The sequence below is a fragment of the Typopeltis vanoorti genome, chromosome 9 (assembly GCF_054136105.1).
Source record: "Typopeltis vanoorti isolate ZY-2024b chromosome 9, IOZ_Tvanoo_1.0, whole genome shotgun sequence".
NCBI lineage: Eukaryota > Metazoa > Arthropoda > Arachnida > Uropygi > Thelyphonidae > Typopeltis > Typopeltis vanoorti.
Window position 1 is genome coordinate 84,439,597 of NC_143557.1, and position 18,494 is coordinate 84,458,090.

Genomic DNA, 18,494 nt, shown 5'->3' on the forward strand with positions numbered 1-18,494 from the left:
ACAATATTCCAAACATATGACAATCCCTACCAAAAATCACTCCCACATTCACTCCCACCATCTGTGGCATAAATTCTACATAAACGACATTCACTATGACTTGCAGACATCCAGACAAGACCTCCTACTCTTATCAGAAATCCAATGCAGCTACCTCAAGAGTATCACTTCTGCGTTTGTGCGACCTTACAATGCCTGCCAGAGAATGACAAATATGGAATCCCTTACTTTTAACCTCTTCTGCTTCAAGCTTTCGCTTCACCATTTAGTTAGTTTCACTTGTTGCATTCACCAGTCTCCAAACTCAAAAAAAAAAAAAATTCGGAACATCTCACCTTCATCTCAGTAAAGCTTGTCTATCTGCAATCTATCTATCCAAATAGTGAAGTCATCTTCAGTGAATGTCTACAATACCAACTGGCTGCTCTTCTCCAACACTACTGATCAAGCTGGACGTGTATCCTTTCAGATACACTGTCGATGTTACTTCTGCTCTCAGCAACTCTGGTCTCAATCTTGCGCAAGTTTCTTTCTGAGCGAAGGCGTCCTCTGACCACACCCAATCTCGTGTCCTTTGGTACCACAAAGGTACCATGTAGGATATGCCTATGAAACTATTGCCCTTCCTTTACTTGGCTGGCTGTTGCTTCCGATATTCTGACCCAGACATCTGCATTGAGCAAGTCATAGAAATTATCCTCACTGACATGAAGTCCTTCATCCAGCATTCCCAAAATTCTCACACATTTCCCAAATCCTGGTTTAACAGAACATGTATGAAAGCGGCTATAGAAAATAACTCAGCTTACTACAATTGGCTTTCTATTAGAACCTCAGCTTCACACTCACCTATGCCAAAGCATGGAATAAATGTAAAACAATTATCAGCAAATCCCAATTCATAAAATCCAATACAGAAACAGGAAAATTTGCCTCCTGTTTTAATGGATGTACGTTTTGCATCCATTTATTATGCAAATATATTATCCATATATTATGCACAAATAGTATTTATTTGTGCATAGCCTCGATGAGTCTTTGGACTCCCTGGAGGTGTCACATAACAATAATAATAAAGATAACAATAATCCTTATTTATGCTTATATCTCCAGAATGTTGTCTTAACTAAACGGAATGAACTGTACGTTATAGAGGGCGCATTTATGAAAATGCTAGCTGTAATATTGCTGTTTCGTGTTTTCTGCTTCAGTGAATTCTGTATTTATCAGAAATGAGTGATGATACAGAATTATTGTTTTTTGATACGTTTTCTCATGAAAATAGTGAGGTATGGTAGAAAATGCATTTTAGAAATAATGCTGTTTTGTGTTTAGTGTTATATATATATGGTGGATCTCTTCCTTGTGTTTTGATTAGATCCTCCAAAGTTTTTGACCATCAAAGCATTTTGTGATGCTTAATGCTGCAGAATGACTTTAGATGATGAAATTCAGATAGGTGCAGTCTAAACATGACTAGTATGAAAATGGGAGTCCATCAAAATTGAATGTACTTAAAGCTGTTCATTTAGTAAAAATTGAACTATTGTCTCAATTCTTCACGCAGACAACTATGTAAAATGTCGCCAAGGCAGATGAGTTATTTTGTTAAAACGTTATTTTCCTACTCCATAATTGTAATAGGAATTAAACAATTATGGCAGTCGCTCGACTAGAAGCTGGTTACTTAATTATGAACTTATGGGTGCGCTTTGTAGAATTCACAAGATAATAGGAAATGGTATGGGTAATGTAACAAAATGTTACGAGAAAAAAAAATTATATAATACAATTAATACCATTGGTATTATGGCAAGAATAAGAACGTGGATGACACAGTTATACACGAGAACTATAATTGAGCCCAGGAGCTTGAGTCCAGAAGACTAGCCTGCCAAAATTCTTACATGATGAAACTCTTAAAGAAAAGTTTAGAAGAAAAGTACTAGATTCTCAGGCTTAGGAGAGGAAGCAGTGAAATATATTGGACAGTGCAAATTTGACTGTTTGAGCATCATAAATTCATTTTTGGTCTCTTATTAGGGTACCAAAAAGTAATAAATTAATGAAAAAATATTTTAAAAATCATCTGTAGGCCCTTGAAGTAGTTAATAATTTAATATATTAATAAAATATGCAGAGATCCTATACACCTTTGTTGGCTATTTTATATTTTTATGTATTTTTTCACAAATTTAACATTTGATTTCATATTTTTGTTTGACTTCCTCATTGAAATTCAATTTATTAGGAACTTGCAAATAAGATAACAAACCAGCTCATAAGTGTGTATATTTTCTTGTTCTGCATATTTCCAAATCAATACAGATTTTTTACTCTTCAAAAGTGTTGAATTACTTTTATAAAAATTTGGAAATTTGCAGGGGATGCATCTGTTCTGCATAAATACCACATCCTCTTTTATTTCAGCATTTATATTTCTATAAATTTTCATTATTAGCAGTAGTCACGAAGATATTTGACACATGCATTTTGTTTGCTTATGATTGCTTATGGTATGCATTAAACTAAGAATACGATTTCTTGCCTATTCAATATTAGATTAGAAGTTCAAGTATGTACTGCTCTTCTTCTTTTTTTCTTTTCAAATTCACTTGGTATGGTGCCTTCATTTGTTCTTTTCATTGTCATTATGTCACTTTATTTTTCTCATTTCTGATTTTGTTAGCATCCATACTATAGTTTCTAATCACATTGACATATGGATAAATATATCAACCTCATGCATTTTGTATCCATCATATATTTCAATGTAACATAAATAGTATTACACTTTTAATATGCACTATGCACTTTGCATCTGTGGGAACTTTGATGCGTAATCATGTTGATATGCTTACACATCAATGTGTAATGTTCGCGTGGTTAGCCTAGTGGCTATGCGCTTCACAACCATATGCCTGGGGAAGGAGTGTCCTGGGTTCGATTCTCGTCGCCAACGTGAAGAGCTTATGGATCTTCCTCAGCCATAGCCAAGTTAGCTGGTCTTGGGCGTGGACAGCGGGGTTTTTTCCCCAGTTTATCTGGTGTTTTTCATCCTGCAGGCAGCAAACTGGCCCCCTGAACACACAGATCTACAGCCATAAATACTTAATCCCCCACAAGGGGGTTCAACTTGCCCAATAGGGACGGGGGAGAAAAGGGAAGAAACTCCATATAAATAAATAAATAAAACCATGTAATAATTTGTGCAAATTTTTATGTATATATTTTCTTTTTTTTTTCCTCCTTTTATGACATTTCTCCATCCAAGACATTTTGATAATCTCTCAAATTTTCTAAAGGGAAAAAAATCTTATGCTAGAGTATATTAATGCTTCTACTTATAAGGACAGAACAAACTTCTTAATTTGAGACTATAGCTAATTTGCCAAATCAACTAATATGAGAGAGACGGAAAATTGTCTGAAAGTTTTTATATATATATATATATATATATATATATATATAAACTCAGTCATGTTATAATGCTACCTAACTGGTAATTAGTTTATGGAATTAACAACGCATATAAAGTATATTAATTAAAGGTAACTTTAATAAATGACTTCTATATTTCGGCAACGTCACATTGCCATCTTCAGGAACATAAAGATATGGTATGTGCATGCAGGCACTAACAAAAGCAAATGAGGAAGAAAGCAAGAAACTAATATTGTTCCTAAAGTGCTAATGGTGCCCTCTGGTGGGCTAATTTGGTTGACTTGGCAGTTGGGCTGAAGTTCTCAAAATGTAAGTCTCCCAAATTTGGGGTAGTTTCATGCACCCAAATTTGTTGAGGTTAGGAACGTTTTTTAGAGCTGCTGAAGATTCCTTGAATAATCTTTTGTATTTAAACTTGCTGCAGTGTATTATTTTTGTTTTCTTCCAACGAATTCTATGGTCGGTATCTAAGGCATGGTCTGCCAGCCCAGAGCGGCTATACTGGTGAAACCGGATGTAGTCTTTGTGTTCTGAAATCCTGATATTTGTTGTTCTGCCTGTTTGGCCAAAGTAGGACAATTTGCAGCTGCAAGGGACCTGGTATATACCAGGTAGGTCTAGGGGAAGTGGTTGGTCTTTGGTAGAGCAGATAAGGGATGCCAACTTTTTATATGGTCTGTAACAAGAAGTAAGGTCATATTTTCTGAGGATATTGGTTATTTTCTCAGAGGTGCCCTGGATGTAGGGGATGGTGATAGATTTGGTGTAATCTTTATTGTGGAGGGGGGTTGTGGTTTACTGGTTTGAGTATTTTTTGGATTTTTTTGGGGTTATAGCCATTGGCTAAGAAAGTGTTGTGGATGTGGTTTAGTTCAGTAGTTAGGGCCTTGTCATCTGAGCAGATTAATTTTGCCCTTATTATATAGTGTTTTTATAACCCCATATTGTTGTGAGGGGGTGGGATTGCTGGTGAATGTATCTGCCAGTATGGGTGGGTTTTCTGTAAACAGAGAAAACCAAAGATCCATCAAGCACGGGTGATTAAAGTGTCTAGGAAGGGGAGGGTGTTGTTTTCCTCTTTTTCTAAGGTGAACTGGACTCTGGGGTGTTGGTTGTTTAAGTGTTAGGAAGGAGTGGAGTGAGTCTGAGCCATGTGGCCAAATAGCAAGCACATCATCCACGTAATGAAGCCAAATAGTGGGTTTTTGTGGGGCGGAGTTTAAGGCTTTCTCTTCAAAGTCTCCATAAAGAAATTGGCCGAGGGTGGGAAAAGCGGTGAACCCATGGCTGTCCCCTCTATCTGTTTGTAGAACTTTCCTTGCCAAACGAAATAGCCTGAGTTTATTGTAAACTGAAATAGGGCTGAGATATCGGGAGGAAACTTGGCTTGGATGAGCTCTAGGGTTTCTTTGAGTGGGACATTAGTGAATAGAGAGGAGACGTCAAAACTGACCATTGTCAGTGTGTTGGAGTGAGAGGTTTTCTAGTCACCCACCAGCTTGATGGATCTTTGGTTTTCTCTGTTTACAGAAAACCCACCCATACTGGCAGATACATTCATTAGCAATCACCCCCCCCTCACAACAATATGGGGTTATAAAAACACTATATAATAAGGGCAAAATTAATCTGCTCAGATGACAAGGCCCTAACTACTGAACTAAACCACATCCACAACACTTTCTTAGCCAATGGCTATAACCCCAAAAAAATCCAAAAAATACTCAAACCAGTAAACCACAACCCCCCTCCACAATAAAGATTACACCAAATCTATCACCATCCCCTACATCCAGGGCACCTCTGAGAAAATAACCAATATCCTCAGAAAATATGACCTTACTTCTTGTTACAGACCATATAAAAAGTTGGCATCCCTTATCCGCTCTACCAAAGACCAACCACTTCCCCTAGACCTACCTGGTGTATACCAGGTCCCTTGCAGCTGCAAATTGTCCTACTTTGGCCAAACAGGCAGAACAACAAATATCAGGATTTCAGAACACAAAGACTACATCCGGTTTCACCAGTATAGCCGCTCTGGGCTGGCAGACCATGCCTCAGATACCGACCATAGAATTCGTTGGAAGAAAACAAAAATAATACACCGCAGCAAGTTTAAATACGAAAGATTATTCAAGGAATCTTCAGCAGCTCTAAAAAACGTTCCTAACCTCAACAAATTTGGGTGCATGAAACCACCCCAAATTTGGGAGACTTACATTTTGAGAACTTCAGCCCAACTGCCAAGTCAACCAAATTAGCCCACCAGAGGGGCACCATTAGGACTTTAGGAACAATATTAGTTTCTTGCTTTCTTCCTCATTTGCTTTTGTTAGTGCCTGCGTGCACATACCATATCTTTATGTTCCTGAAGATGGCAATGTGACGTTGCTGAAATATAGAAGTTATTTATTAAAGTTACCTTTAATTAATATACTTTATATGCGTTGTTAATTCCGTAAACTAATTACCAGTTATGTATGACCAACGTATAAGCCTTACTACTAGAATTATAATGCTACCTGTTGGCAGCACATAAAGTTTCCTGAAATGAGCATCCAGATTACTGTTTTCCTAGAAGGGAAAGGGTTTTCATTCAATATTGGCTTCTTCCCCAGCCATCCTGCTATATTACCACATATTGTGCCTCATCAGCGGTAAATAGGGATACCCCCCCCCCCTCTCTTATTCGAGGAAAATTAGATCTTGCACTATCAAATAACCAGATTTGATATATAATATACTTTCATTCTTGTGGAAAGGCTTAGACGTTCGTTATGCATTTTTTACTAAGTAATTTAAGGAAATTACAATGTCACTAGGATATACATTAAAATAAATTTTGATATACTTCAATATTTCGGCAACGTCACTTTGCCATTTTCAAGCAACTTAAGAACAAGACACGTGCATGCAGGCACAACAAACAGTAAATGAGAAAGAAGCAGAAAGCTATTATTTCTACTAAAGTCCTGATGGTGCTCCCTAGCGGGCAATGTTGGTATTATTGGGCGATTGGGCTGAAGGTCTTCTGATGTAGGTTTTCCAAATTTGAGGCAGTCTCATGCAGCCAAATTTGTTGAGGTTCGGATTGTTTCTTAGGGCTGAAGCTGATTCCATGAAAAGCCTTTCATACTTGTATTTACTATGGTGTACTATCGTGGCTTTCTTCCACCGTATTCTATGGCAGGTATCCAGTGCATGGTCAGCAAGACCAGAGTGCATGAAATATTGTTGATTCCCTGAGTGGTGCAAAGTGAAAACAAAATACTGATAAAATCTAATAGACAACCTTTGAATGTTATTCGTAACTTATTTTAGAAGTATCGCAACACCATCAGACCATCCTGTATCACATCTCTGAAGTTTCAGCAAAAAAATAATTCAAAAGTAAAAAGCGGGCACTTAAAGAAATTTGAAATCCCAATACAGTGCTAACGTACTGCATTCAGATCACAACTTCAGCAAGATCACATGGTCATAATTTGTCACAGATACACAGAAGTAAGAACACTCTGAGTTGTGCACATTACTTCACTCTTACACCCAAACAAGTTCCAAAACTAGAAAGGAAGAGGATTACAACAAAAAAAAAAAATGCATGATCTCTTAAGTGACAATTCTACTTGCCAAATTATTGATTGAGACTCCACTGTCTCAAAAGAAAAAAAAAAAAGCCATAAATTGAACAAGGTGACTTTTTGGCCCAAAGACATCAACAAAATAAAACCTATTTGTGTTAAATCACCCTGTATTTATGGAGTACCTTCAGAGGTGGATCAAGCAGGTGTTGGACCTGGCAGCCGCACCTGTTCCCTGAGCGATATGGAAAAGAGATCTATAAGAATGATATAGATATTAAGCATTTTGATGATGAATTGGAACAGTTTCTACTATTTTTAAAAGATGATAAAAACAAATTTAATACTGCCATACAAGTATACCAGGCTACAAGAGAAATGTCAACTTTTCCATATGAAGAAAATTTTGAGGAGCCCCATAAATTTTACTGCCAGGATCTCTCAGCCAGTTTAATCCACCCTTGGGTACCTAAACTCCACAAATCTAATATTTCCCTATGCCCTATAATTGATAACATACAGTCCTATTTATAGACTCGCTCAACAGTTAACTAAGTTACTTCCCCCACTGGAAGCTCTACTTTTATAAAAAAAAAAATTCTCTCCATTTCAAATTGCTAGTTAAAAATCACATCCTTAAAAACAGAGACATCGGTTAGTTCCAATGTCACGTTTTTATTTACCAGTGTACTACTAATAGACACTCTGGAATTAATGAAGTCTAATTTCCCTCCCGATATCTTCTAATTATTTAAATTTACTATGTATGCAGGTTACTTTACATGGCAAGGAAAAATCTACAAACAGACTAATGGTACTTCTATTGGTTCCTCCTTCTCCTTCTCCCTTTAGCTAACTTTTACATCAGATGTTTTGAAAACAAAATACCACAGCTATATACAAGCCCTCAGTGTGGTTGTACTTTGTTGTTGATGTGTTTGCCATTTGCTCCCATGGACAAAGACACCTTGGATTCTTTTGTTACCTACCCAAACAGTCAGCACTCCAAAATTTACTTCAGAGTAGAAAAAGAATCTAATAACTGTTTCCCTTTTCTTGACACATTAGTCACCATGCTTTCAAGATGGCTCACTATCTTTTTCCATTTATGGAAAACCAACACACACAGGAAGATATCTACATAAACAATCACATCATCATTTTGCCCAACAGTAGGATTTTCTTAAAACACTTACACTCATGGCTAGGGCTATTTGTTCTAATGATACAGCTCTTTCCATTGAACTTAACATACTTTTCCGCCCAATCACTACAGCTCCTACAAAATAGATAAAATACTACATGGCTCTCTTACTTCTCCCCCTCCTCAAACACACAAGAACACCGTTATTTCCTGTGTCTGAGGTACATCTCAAAAGATAACCACTAATAAAATGCAGTAGTTCCCCCCCCCCTTATTTGCAGGGGGATACATTTCAAGACACCCTGCAGATACCTGAAACCGCAGATAGTACTAAACCCTATATACAGAACTCTTGGGCCAAACTTTAAGGGGTGATAGAACACACCTAAACAACACTTTTCATCATACAATGCATGGTCCGAACTCAAGCGGTGAAGTGTTAGGGGGTTACTACTTTGTCAGGAAATGAAGAAACACAAGAATGACAGAGGAGATTTGAAACAATTGCAGAAATTACAGAACATAAATTAAAGAATTTTATTGAACAAATTACAGAAACTGCTCATAAGAGCGACTGCCAACATTAATACAGGCTTCACACCTTTGACGTAGTGATTGGCCTACATTGGCAAAAACACCAGGCATTTCTTGTACAGTCGCAGCTGCAATAGAAATCCTGGCAATAAGGTCCTCATTGATGTGGACCGATGAATCCATGGGACTATCGTAGATATGGCCCCATAGGAAAAAGTCCAGACATAAGAGATAGGGCAATCGTGGAAGCCAAGAGATGGGACCACCCCGACCAATCCATCGTCCTGGAAATGTTGCATCCAAGGCATTCTGCATATCCACGCTGAAATAGGGTGGCGCTCTGTCGTGTTGAAATCACATACGTGTTTGAATGTTTGCTGGAAAAGGGTTTAGTAATTCTGGCAAGATCTCTTGTAAAAATATGAGGTACGTTCTCCCATTCAGTTGTGCTGGCAGAAGGTATGGGCCAATCAAATGGTCATGTAGGATTCCAGCCCAAATGAAAAGTGCTTGTTTAGGTGTGTTATATCACTTCTTAAAGTTTGACCCAAGAGTTCTGAATCACCCTGTATATATACTATGTTTTTTCTTATACGTGTTTACTGGAAAGCGCTTCACCGCTTGAGTTCGGACCATGCATTGTATGATGAAAAGTGCTTGTTTAGGTGTGTTCTATCACCCCCTTAAAGTTTGGCCCAAGAGTTCTGAATCACCCTGTATATATACTGTTTTTTCTTATACATATATACCTATGAGAAAGTTTAATTTATAAATTTGCACTGTAAGAGATTAACAACAATAACTAATAATAAAATATGTTGTTATAAAACAATTATAACAACACACTGCAACAAAAGTTATGTGAATGGAATCTTAGAAACCTCAGCATATGTTTTATTATTATGTGACACCTCCAGGGAGTTCAATGACTTGTTGCAGGAGGGCACTCTACTTCGCCAAGTACATCTCATCCTCTCTACTACTACTACTACTAAATTCTCCTACTATGACACTACTACCATCAATGCCATCTACCACCACCATCATCAACAACAACAGTATTTTTTGTTTGTAAATTGTGTTTGTTCTGAAGGCTGATTTGTCTGTACATGGGATAAAAAACTCTAGTTTCCAGGAGAAAAAAACCCAGCTATCTCCATATGAGATCATTTATTTATTATTTTATGAAGTCGAGAACTTTCACCTTTTTTCACTAAAAAGGTGAAAGTTCTATGGTTTCTCTTTTAGCATATTTGAATTGTCGTATCACTACTCTTGCACTTCGGGACCATTATTAACTAAAATAAGGGTTGCTTGAACACAAGCATTGTTATACTGTGACAGTCGATCTGATAACTGAGAACTACTCAGAACAGCATGCAATTTAAAACTTATTATGAATTGTCTTTTACTAAAAGAAAGAGCCATATGGCTTCATTTCAGTGATGTAAAATTATATAGGCAAAGTGGATATTAGATTCAACATTATTTCAAAGCCAAATGTTTGTAGAAACTATGCAAGTTTTGTAAGTTGACTTGAGAGCTAATACAATCCTCAGCATCCCCGAGTTGCCTTAGCTTACACTACTTAAGTAGCTAATGCAATTCGAGGATGCCAAGGATTGTATTCTCGTAAGCTTTCAGGTCAACTTACGAAACTTTCATAGTTTCTACAAACATTAGGCTTTGAAATAATGTTGGATCTAATATCTACTTTCCTGATGTAATTATAAATTATTATATCTGGAATTTTCTATTTAATATTTTCGGATGGAATTGTCCACGGATAGCAAACCTACAGATAAGGGGATGCTACATATAACCTTTGCACCACATTCAAATCACATGTTAAATTAGCAACTCTGATCTGCTCTCCTAAATATAAACTCCAACCAGTGGCATATCCTGGAGTGTATTACGTTCCATTTGACTGTAACTTGGCCTACTGTGGACAGACAGGAAGATCCATTAATATCTGCCTTGGAGAACATAAAAAATACATTCATTATTTATTATGACAAGTGTGGACAGGCAGATCACACTTTGGACATCCCTTCACATAAGATTTGAAAAATGAATGTGATTTATAGAAGCTGTCACAAGTCAGAATGATTACTTTCTGAAAGATCAGCCATGGCTACAAAGCATTCTCCTAACCTGAACAAGTACGGTTGCATTAATTTGCCAAAAATTTGGATTGTTATCTTAAGATCAACTCTTACATATCTGTAATAATACTTCTTTTTTTATGACATTAGGAGCACCAAATTAGTACTTTAGATCTTTTGTCTGTTACAGTTTGAATTGATTCACTTACTCATTATCACATGTTAACTCTAACGTGTAATGTGCTCTGAAGATACTGGTTTGAAATCTAGCAAAATATAAGCCAGTTAATAAACATCTTTTTTATAATTTAGTTGGTTTGGTGTTGTAATACCATTAAGGTTAGTTATGAATAGACTGACAAAAATCTTAATCAGAAATGTAGTCATCTTTTTTTTAAATCATTCATATGGCTACTTTTATTAACACTTTTTCTATCTTGTTTATAAGTTTTGTGCAGTCTCTAAAGTTAGCTATAAGTCACATGAACATTATGAAATACAGGTTTGGTTGCTTATATATTAAACCTTTTAAATATTGTTATTATTACTGTGTGACAGGGAGTCAAAGAATTTATTGTAGGAGAGTACTTTGCTCATGCGCATACTATCTGCACACCTACTCCCATTTTTCCACTAATACATATTTCACCATCTGCATATGAACACGCATGCACGCACGCACATGCATGTGCTATCTACCACCAGTTCATTAGTATCTGCTAATTGCATATGTCTCTTTACCAATTTGCTTGTATGTAAGCTGCAAATCTCAAGATTTCTGGAAGGAAAACCCTTCTACTTCCATATGAGAATGACTAACTCACCTTGAATTGACAACATATAAAGATACTTCTCATCATAAGAATCTAACGTGGGCCTTTTCTGGTTGAAGGATGCGGTCTTGTCATTCTTCCAACTGTGATATAGGAGGCACTTGATATGCCTGTAAGTCGTGTATGTTCTGAAGGGTTATTATGGAATAGAAATATTCCTTATTGTGGAAATGCCTACTATATTGACTTAGCACTAAGAAGTGTACTGGTGAAAAAATGGTTTCTTTTCTTGCGTCTTGAAGAGGACCATTTGGTGATTGTATAGCTTGTAATTTCATTTGCCTTTCTATTTTCTTTCTTTTCTATTTGCCTTTTCATTTGTAATTTCTATAGCCAGGAGATCGTTACGACAGGTCTGGCTGGCAGTAGTCTCTCTAACTCATTTAGCATTACCCAGGGTGCACCACGTAGAGGCAAGCTAGGAATACACCCCTTGTTTTCTGAGTTTCATGTTGTGTGTGAACTGATGTGTCCTAGCACCAATGTAGACAAGTTTTAAATATATAATTTTCTATAAATAAGTTATAACTTTTTTTTGTCCATATTTGCAATGAAAAACAGTGTTGACAATCTACAGAATGTTCCATTTTCTGCCAGAGCTTTTGCAGATTGTATGATTGGAGTTGAAGGAGGCAAACCTCATCCTTCCAAATTTTCTATTATTTTTACACCTTTGAGTAATTCAAATATACCAATCAAATATAGCATTCCCCTTCATTATTGTTTTCTAATATCTTAAAACAAACATATTGTCTCCCACTCTATGCAGATTTGATTACAATTAATTGATAAATTAAAGTATTATTATTATTATTACATAACACCTCCAGGGAGTTCAAAGACTCATTGAGGGAGGGCACCAACTCTACAACACTCCGTCTCCACCACTCAACCAAATGCAATTACCTTCATCTACACCAACGCCATCTATCCCCACTACCACCATTAGTATTTTCAGAGACAAGCACAAACATTCATGCTCACCGCAGAATTTGAACCCACAGCCTTTTGGCTGGAGAGCGGATAAGCTAACCACTCAGCCAACCAGGCTGGCTAATAACTATTCAAAGTTATCCTACAATTAATTGCATTGGACCAATTAAGATGAGTGCTGAATGCTCTATGCACTAATAAAACTTTCATACATCAATAAAAAGGCAGCCATACAGTCAAATACATGTGAATTTTGTATCGATGGTTGCATAAGCCACACGACAACACACCCAACCAAAATGGGCACATGAATAAAATGTATGTTTATTTTATTACGGGACACAGCCAAGGACTCATTGCAGGAGGGCAATACTCCACACAAGCCACAATCTACATACGTTTTCAACTCTTTTACTACAGTTGTATGGTGTCAGTGGAATATTACATCAAGCAATACTGAGTCTTTATTTGAGCTGTAAGTCAGTAGTTAGAATTGAAGGAAGTACAGGAAGATGATTTAATGTTAAATATGGTGTCAGACAAGGATGTACATTATCCCTTCTGTTATTTGTTATCTATATGGATCACATTATGAAGGAAAGTGGTATTAAACCTGATATCAAAATTCGAGATGTTAATCTCAGCTCTTTACATGCAGACAGTATTATACTTCTAAATAAATCTGGTACAAGTCTGCAAGATTCCCTGATTAAATTGAATAACTGTTGTAATATATATGGTATGAAGGTCAGCACTAAGAAGATGACAATGAAAATAGGCAGAAGCATTAACAATATTAACTGTATTGTGAATGGAGAACATATAGAACAAATAAAACATTTCAGCTACTTAGGCAAGCTTTTTAATGAAGATGGTAAATTAAATATGGAAATAGACAACAGAATCAACAAAGCTGGTATGGTAGGAAGTCATCTGAATAAATTTCTATGGAATAAGAGAGAAATTAGTCAAAACACTAAATTAGCTGTATACACAGTGAGGCCATTTTAACTTATGGATCTGAGAGTTGGGTTAGAAATAAAACACTTGAACAAAGATTACAGACCATAGATATGAGAGTCCTCATATCTATGGTCTGTAATAATCTGTAATAAAACGTAATAATCTGTAATAAAACGAGGATATTAGAAAAGAACCTGATATTGTTAGCATCCAGAAATGTGTTAGTAGAGCTAATCTCAGGTGGTATGGTCACATGGGAGAAGAAATGTTAGCAAAACAAGTGTTCTCTTCCACGTTGGCAGGAAAAAGACTCAGAGGTAGACCAAGATGTATTTATCATCATCATCAAATTCCTGCCATGTACCCTCAAAGGGTGTACAGGATATGATAGTATTACATGAAAAATTTACATCATTACTAACTTTCTATTAACAGTTTTCCTCCAAATCAGTCTGTTACTTGTCAAGATTCCAACATTATCAGATCTTATATTTCTATCGTCTAAGGCACTTTGTACTGTATCAATCCACCTATATCTTGGTCTTTCTCTGGGTCGTTTTCCTGCCAACCTGGCAGAGAACACTTGTTTTGCTAATCTTTCCTCGCCATTCTGTTTAAGTGACCATATCACCTGAGATTAGCTCTGCTAACGCATTCGTGAATGCTGACACTGTCAAGTTCTTTCCTAATATCCTCTTTTTTAATATGATATTGCCATTGATGCCATCTGTTCATGCCTCTAATCTTTCTCAGGACTCTCATATCTACGGTCTCTAGTCTTTGTTCAAGTGTTTTACTTCTGACCCAGCTCTCAGATCCATAAGTTAAAACTGGTTTGAACACTGTCTTGTATACAGCTAATTTAGTGTTCCCACTAATTTCTCTGTTATTCCATATGAATTTATTCAATTGACTTCCCACCGTACCAGCTTTGCTGATTCTGTTGTCTATTTCTATATTTAATTTACCATCTTCACTAAAAATCGTGCCTAAGTAGCTGAAATGTTTTACTTGTTCCACACGTTCTCCATTCACAACACAGTTGACATTTTCAATGATTCTGCCTATTTTCATTGTCTTTATCTTTTTATTGCTGACCTTCATACCATATCTATTGCAACAGTTATTCAATTTAGTCAGAGAATCTTGCAGACTTGTAGCAGATTTATTTAGAAGTATAACATCAACTGCATAAAGCAAAGAGCTGACATTAACATCTTCAGTTTTGATATCATGTTTAATACCACTTTCCTTCATAATGTGATCCATATAGATAATGAATAACAGAGGGGATAATGTACATCCTTGTCTCACACCAGATTCAACATTAAACCATCTTTCTGTACTTGCTTCAATTCTAACTGCTGACTTACAACTCAAATAAAGACTAAGTATTGCTAGTTTACTGCCCCATTAACACCATATAACTGTAGGTTTTGAATAGCTTCTCTCCTGGCACCATGTCATATGCCTTTTCCAAATCAACAAAACTTAAATACAGATCTTTGTTATATTCCCATGCTTTCTTGACTATTTGTCATAAAGTGAAGATCTGATCCTGACAGCCTCTATTTGACCTGAATCCAGCTTGTTCTTCACCAAGCTTTTCTTCCACAATTCTTCTCAACCGTTTCTCAAGTATATTTGCATAGATCTTGCCAGGAACACTCAGTAGGGAAATACCTCTGTAATTCTCACATTCAGTTTTATTTCCTTTTTTATATATGGGTACCATGAGAACTCCACTCCAAATCATCAGGAATTCGTCCCTCTGTCCAGGCCTCCTGAATTATGCAGTGCAGCTACTGTAAGACTTTTATACCACCATACTTCAGCATTTCTGGTCGAATATCATCTACTCTTGCTCCCTTTCCACATTTCAAGCCTTTGATGGCTTTTTCTACTTCAAATATGGATATGTATTCCTGACTGTATGCCTCTTGATTGTTTTTTTACCACTGTGCTATCACTGCTTGTTTCGTTTAGCAATTTTTCGAGGTAATTACTCCATATTTCAAGGATATCTTTCTCCCATTTTCTTGTCACCTTTATCATCTCTAACTCCTTTTACAGCACTTTTTCCTCTTTCTAAGTTTCTTCAACAACCTCCAGAATATTTTTCCACCTTCTTGATATTTATTTTCTATGTTCTTGCCAAAGTTCTCCCATGAATTTTGTTTAGCTTTTTTTCATTTGTCTCTGTATTCTCTAAGAGCACTACAAGCTGACTTATTTGCCAGGAACTTTTGATATGCTTTCTTCTTTTCCTTCACTGCCTCTTTAACTTCCTGTGTCCACCATGGAGTTCTGATTTTTCTCTCTTTGCAGACAACCTAACTACATGCTTCTCTGGCTGAATCAATAAGGGTTTTCTTCAAGGCTTGTCACTGAATCTCCAAGGTTTGGTTCCTGTTCTCAAACGATTTCATTTTTTCTTCAATAATCTTTGTGTATTATTATTTCTACAGTCTATTAGTCTACATTAGTCTACTCTTATCAGTCTACAGTTCACATCTGAGAGCTGCTCAACGTTTATTCACTTCAAAACTTTCTTACATGTTATTCTTTTCAATATGAAATTCAATTTTATCCTGCTCAAGACTAAATAGTGATCACTTCCAATTTCAAATCCTCTGTGCACTCAGGTGTCCTGCACCAGGGAGAAAACATCACTATCTACGATAACATAGTCAATGAGACTTTTCTTATTCCTTGCCTCTTCTCCCCATGTAGATGGATTGATACAGTAAAAAAGCACCTTAAAAGACAGAAATATAAGTTCTAATAATATTGGAGTCTTGACAGATAACAGATTAATTTGGAGGAAAATTATTGATCAGAAGTTAGTAATGTGGTAACTTTTTTATGTAGTACTATCATATGCTAGCCTGGTTTGCCGAGTGGATAGCGTATCTGCTCTCCAGCCAAAAGGCTGGGATTTCGAATCCTGCCTTGGTCATGAATGTTTGTGATTGTATGTGGAAATACCTTTGTACTCCTGGTGGTGTCGAATAATAATAATAATAATAATATCCTGTAGACCTCTTGAGATTACATGTCAGGAATTTGATGATGATCTGTTGACTCTTTACACAAGCCATTTTTTCTCCTCCCTTTATATAGTTTGAATTTGTTATAATGAGCTTTAAATAAAAAAAAATAGTTAAAATAAATTTCATTAGTAGATAAAATTAATGTCTTATACAAATGGAGTGGAGAATTTATCTTAGCCATTATAAAACTCAAAGTTTATTATATATTTGGCAAGTTAGAAGGAGAGGGTTTTTCTCTCTACATTAGTGAAAAAGTCCTGTCACTGAGAGGGAACCTTGTTTTTATTGACAAAATCATGGCAGATATTCAGAAATGATTCAGTAAATGGGTAAGCATGAATAGACTAACACAGAAATTGCTAAAAAATAGTAAACTCATTGAAAAAACATTCTCTCCCCTATTTTTAAATTTTTTTAGGCTACCAATAGTACTATTTGGTAGCCTAAGTTTTAAAAAAATCCAGGAACCTTGCTGTTAGAGACAAACACATTAAGTCAGAATATTTTAAATTTTCTAGTGGTGAATAGCCTCGGTACATGCGTTAACAGATTAAGAGAGCAGGAGAATTTGTAATGCTGGTTATGTACAGCAGTTGTGGAAATATTTGTATAAATTACATTCAGCAAAAAACTGAAACTCTGTTGAAATCGTTGATAGAAAATTAATAAAACAGATGAGTCATTAATCAGTGTTTTGATTGCTTTTTTGCTATACTGAGATAAGAATTTTTAGTGAACTCCTGGAACTACCATCCTGGATACGAGAACTAATTGTTTATTAAATAAATGTGTGATGTATAGAGTTCGTATATTTCAGAGGTTAATTAATACCTGGATCAAAAGAGAGACTGATTTCTTGGATGTTGAAAAGGAGACAGCAGTACTTGTGATATGTTTATGCTAAGAAAGATTGAATTCTCAAGAAGCAAAATCTTGAGATAACTTCCTTACGTGAAAAATTTCCTTATTAGGTATTATCCTTATATTACAGCATATATTATTATTATTACGGGCAAGGCAAGAAGTCTGGAGGTGTCTGAGAGAGAAGGTTTCGGAGAAATACGTCAGGTTAGTGCAGGAAATGCACAGAAATGTGAAGACAAGTGTTCGGACCTGTCTGGGACAGACAGAAAGTTTTCAAGTAACAGTTGGCTTGCATCAAGGGTCAGCATTAAGTCCATTTCTGTTTAGCATCATGACGGAGGAGGTGAGAGAAGATGCGCCTTGGAGAATGTTGTATGTAGATGACATCTTGCTGTGTGCAGATTCAAGAGAAGAAGCAGGAATTAAACTGGAAAGATGGAGAAAAGTACTGGAAGAGAGAGGTATGAGACTGAGCAGAAGTAAGACAGAGTATATGTGTTGCATGGTGGGCGGTGGCCAGGAGACAGACCTGGAGCTGGAAGGAAATGTCATCAGGAAGATGAGGGACTTTAGATACTTAGGTTCAGCAGTGGAAGAAGATGGAGGAGCTGAGAAGGAAGTGGGATGCAGGATACAAGCAGGTTGGAGGAACTGGAGGGAGATGGTTTGAGTGTTATGTGATATGAGGGTGCCGATCAATCTGAAAAGCAAAATCTATAGGACAATAGTGAGGCCAGCTATGACGTATGCTATAGAAACTGTGGCCCTGAGGAAAAATAACATCAGCAGGATGGAAGTAGCAGAGATGAGAATGCTTAGGTGGATGTGCGGTGTGACCAGAAAGGATCGTCTGAGAAATGACTGTGAGGGGAACAGTGAAAGTTACGAACTTAGGAGCAAAGATACAGGAGGCAAGGTGGTTTGGTCATGTGATGAAGAGGGAGGACGAATATGTGGAAAGAAGGGCCATGCAAATGGATGTGCAAGGAAGAAGGAAGCATGGGCGGCCAAAGAAGAGATGGAGGGAGCTGGTA

General features: G+C 36.6%; 1 protein-coding gene across 1 annotated transcript in view; it reads left to right on the plus strand.

The window, feature by feature from the left end:
• The first annotated feature begins 1,166 nt into the window (after window positions 1–1,166).
• Window positions 1,167–18,494, plus strand: part of vir (VIR_N domain-containing protein) — a 630,458-nt gene continuing 613,130 nt past the window's right edge. The window contains exon 1 of the mRNA XM_090397685.1: window positions 1,167–1,289. Within this exon, the coding sequence (XP_090253811.1) occupies window positions 1,233–1,289 (57 nt within the window). The 5' untranslated portion in view covers window positions 1,167–1,232. The remainder of the gene's footprint in view (window positions 1,290–18,494) is intronic.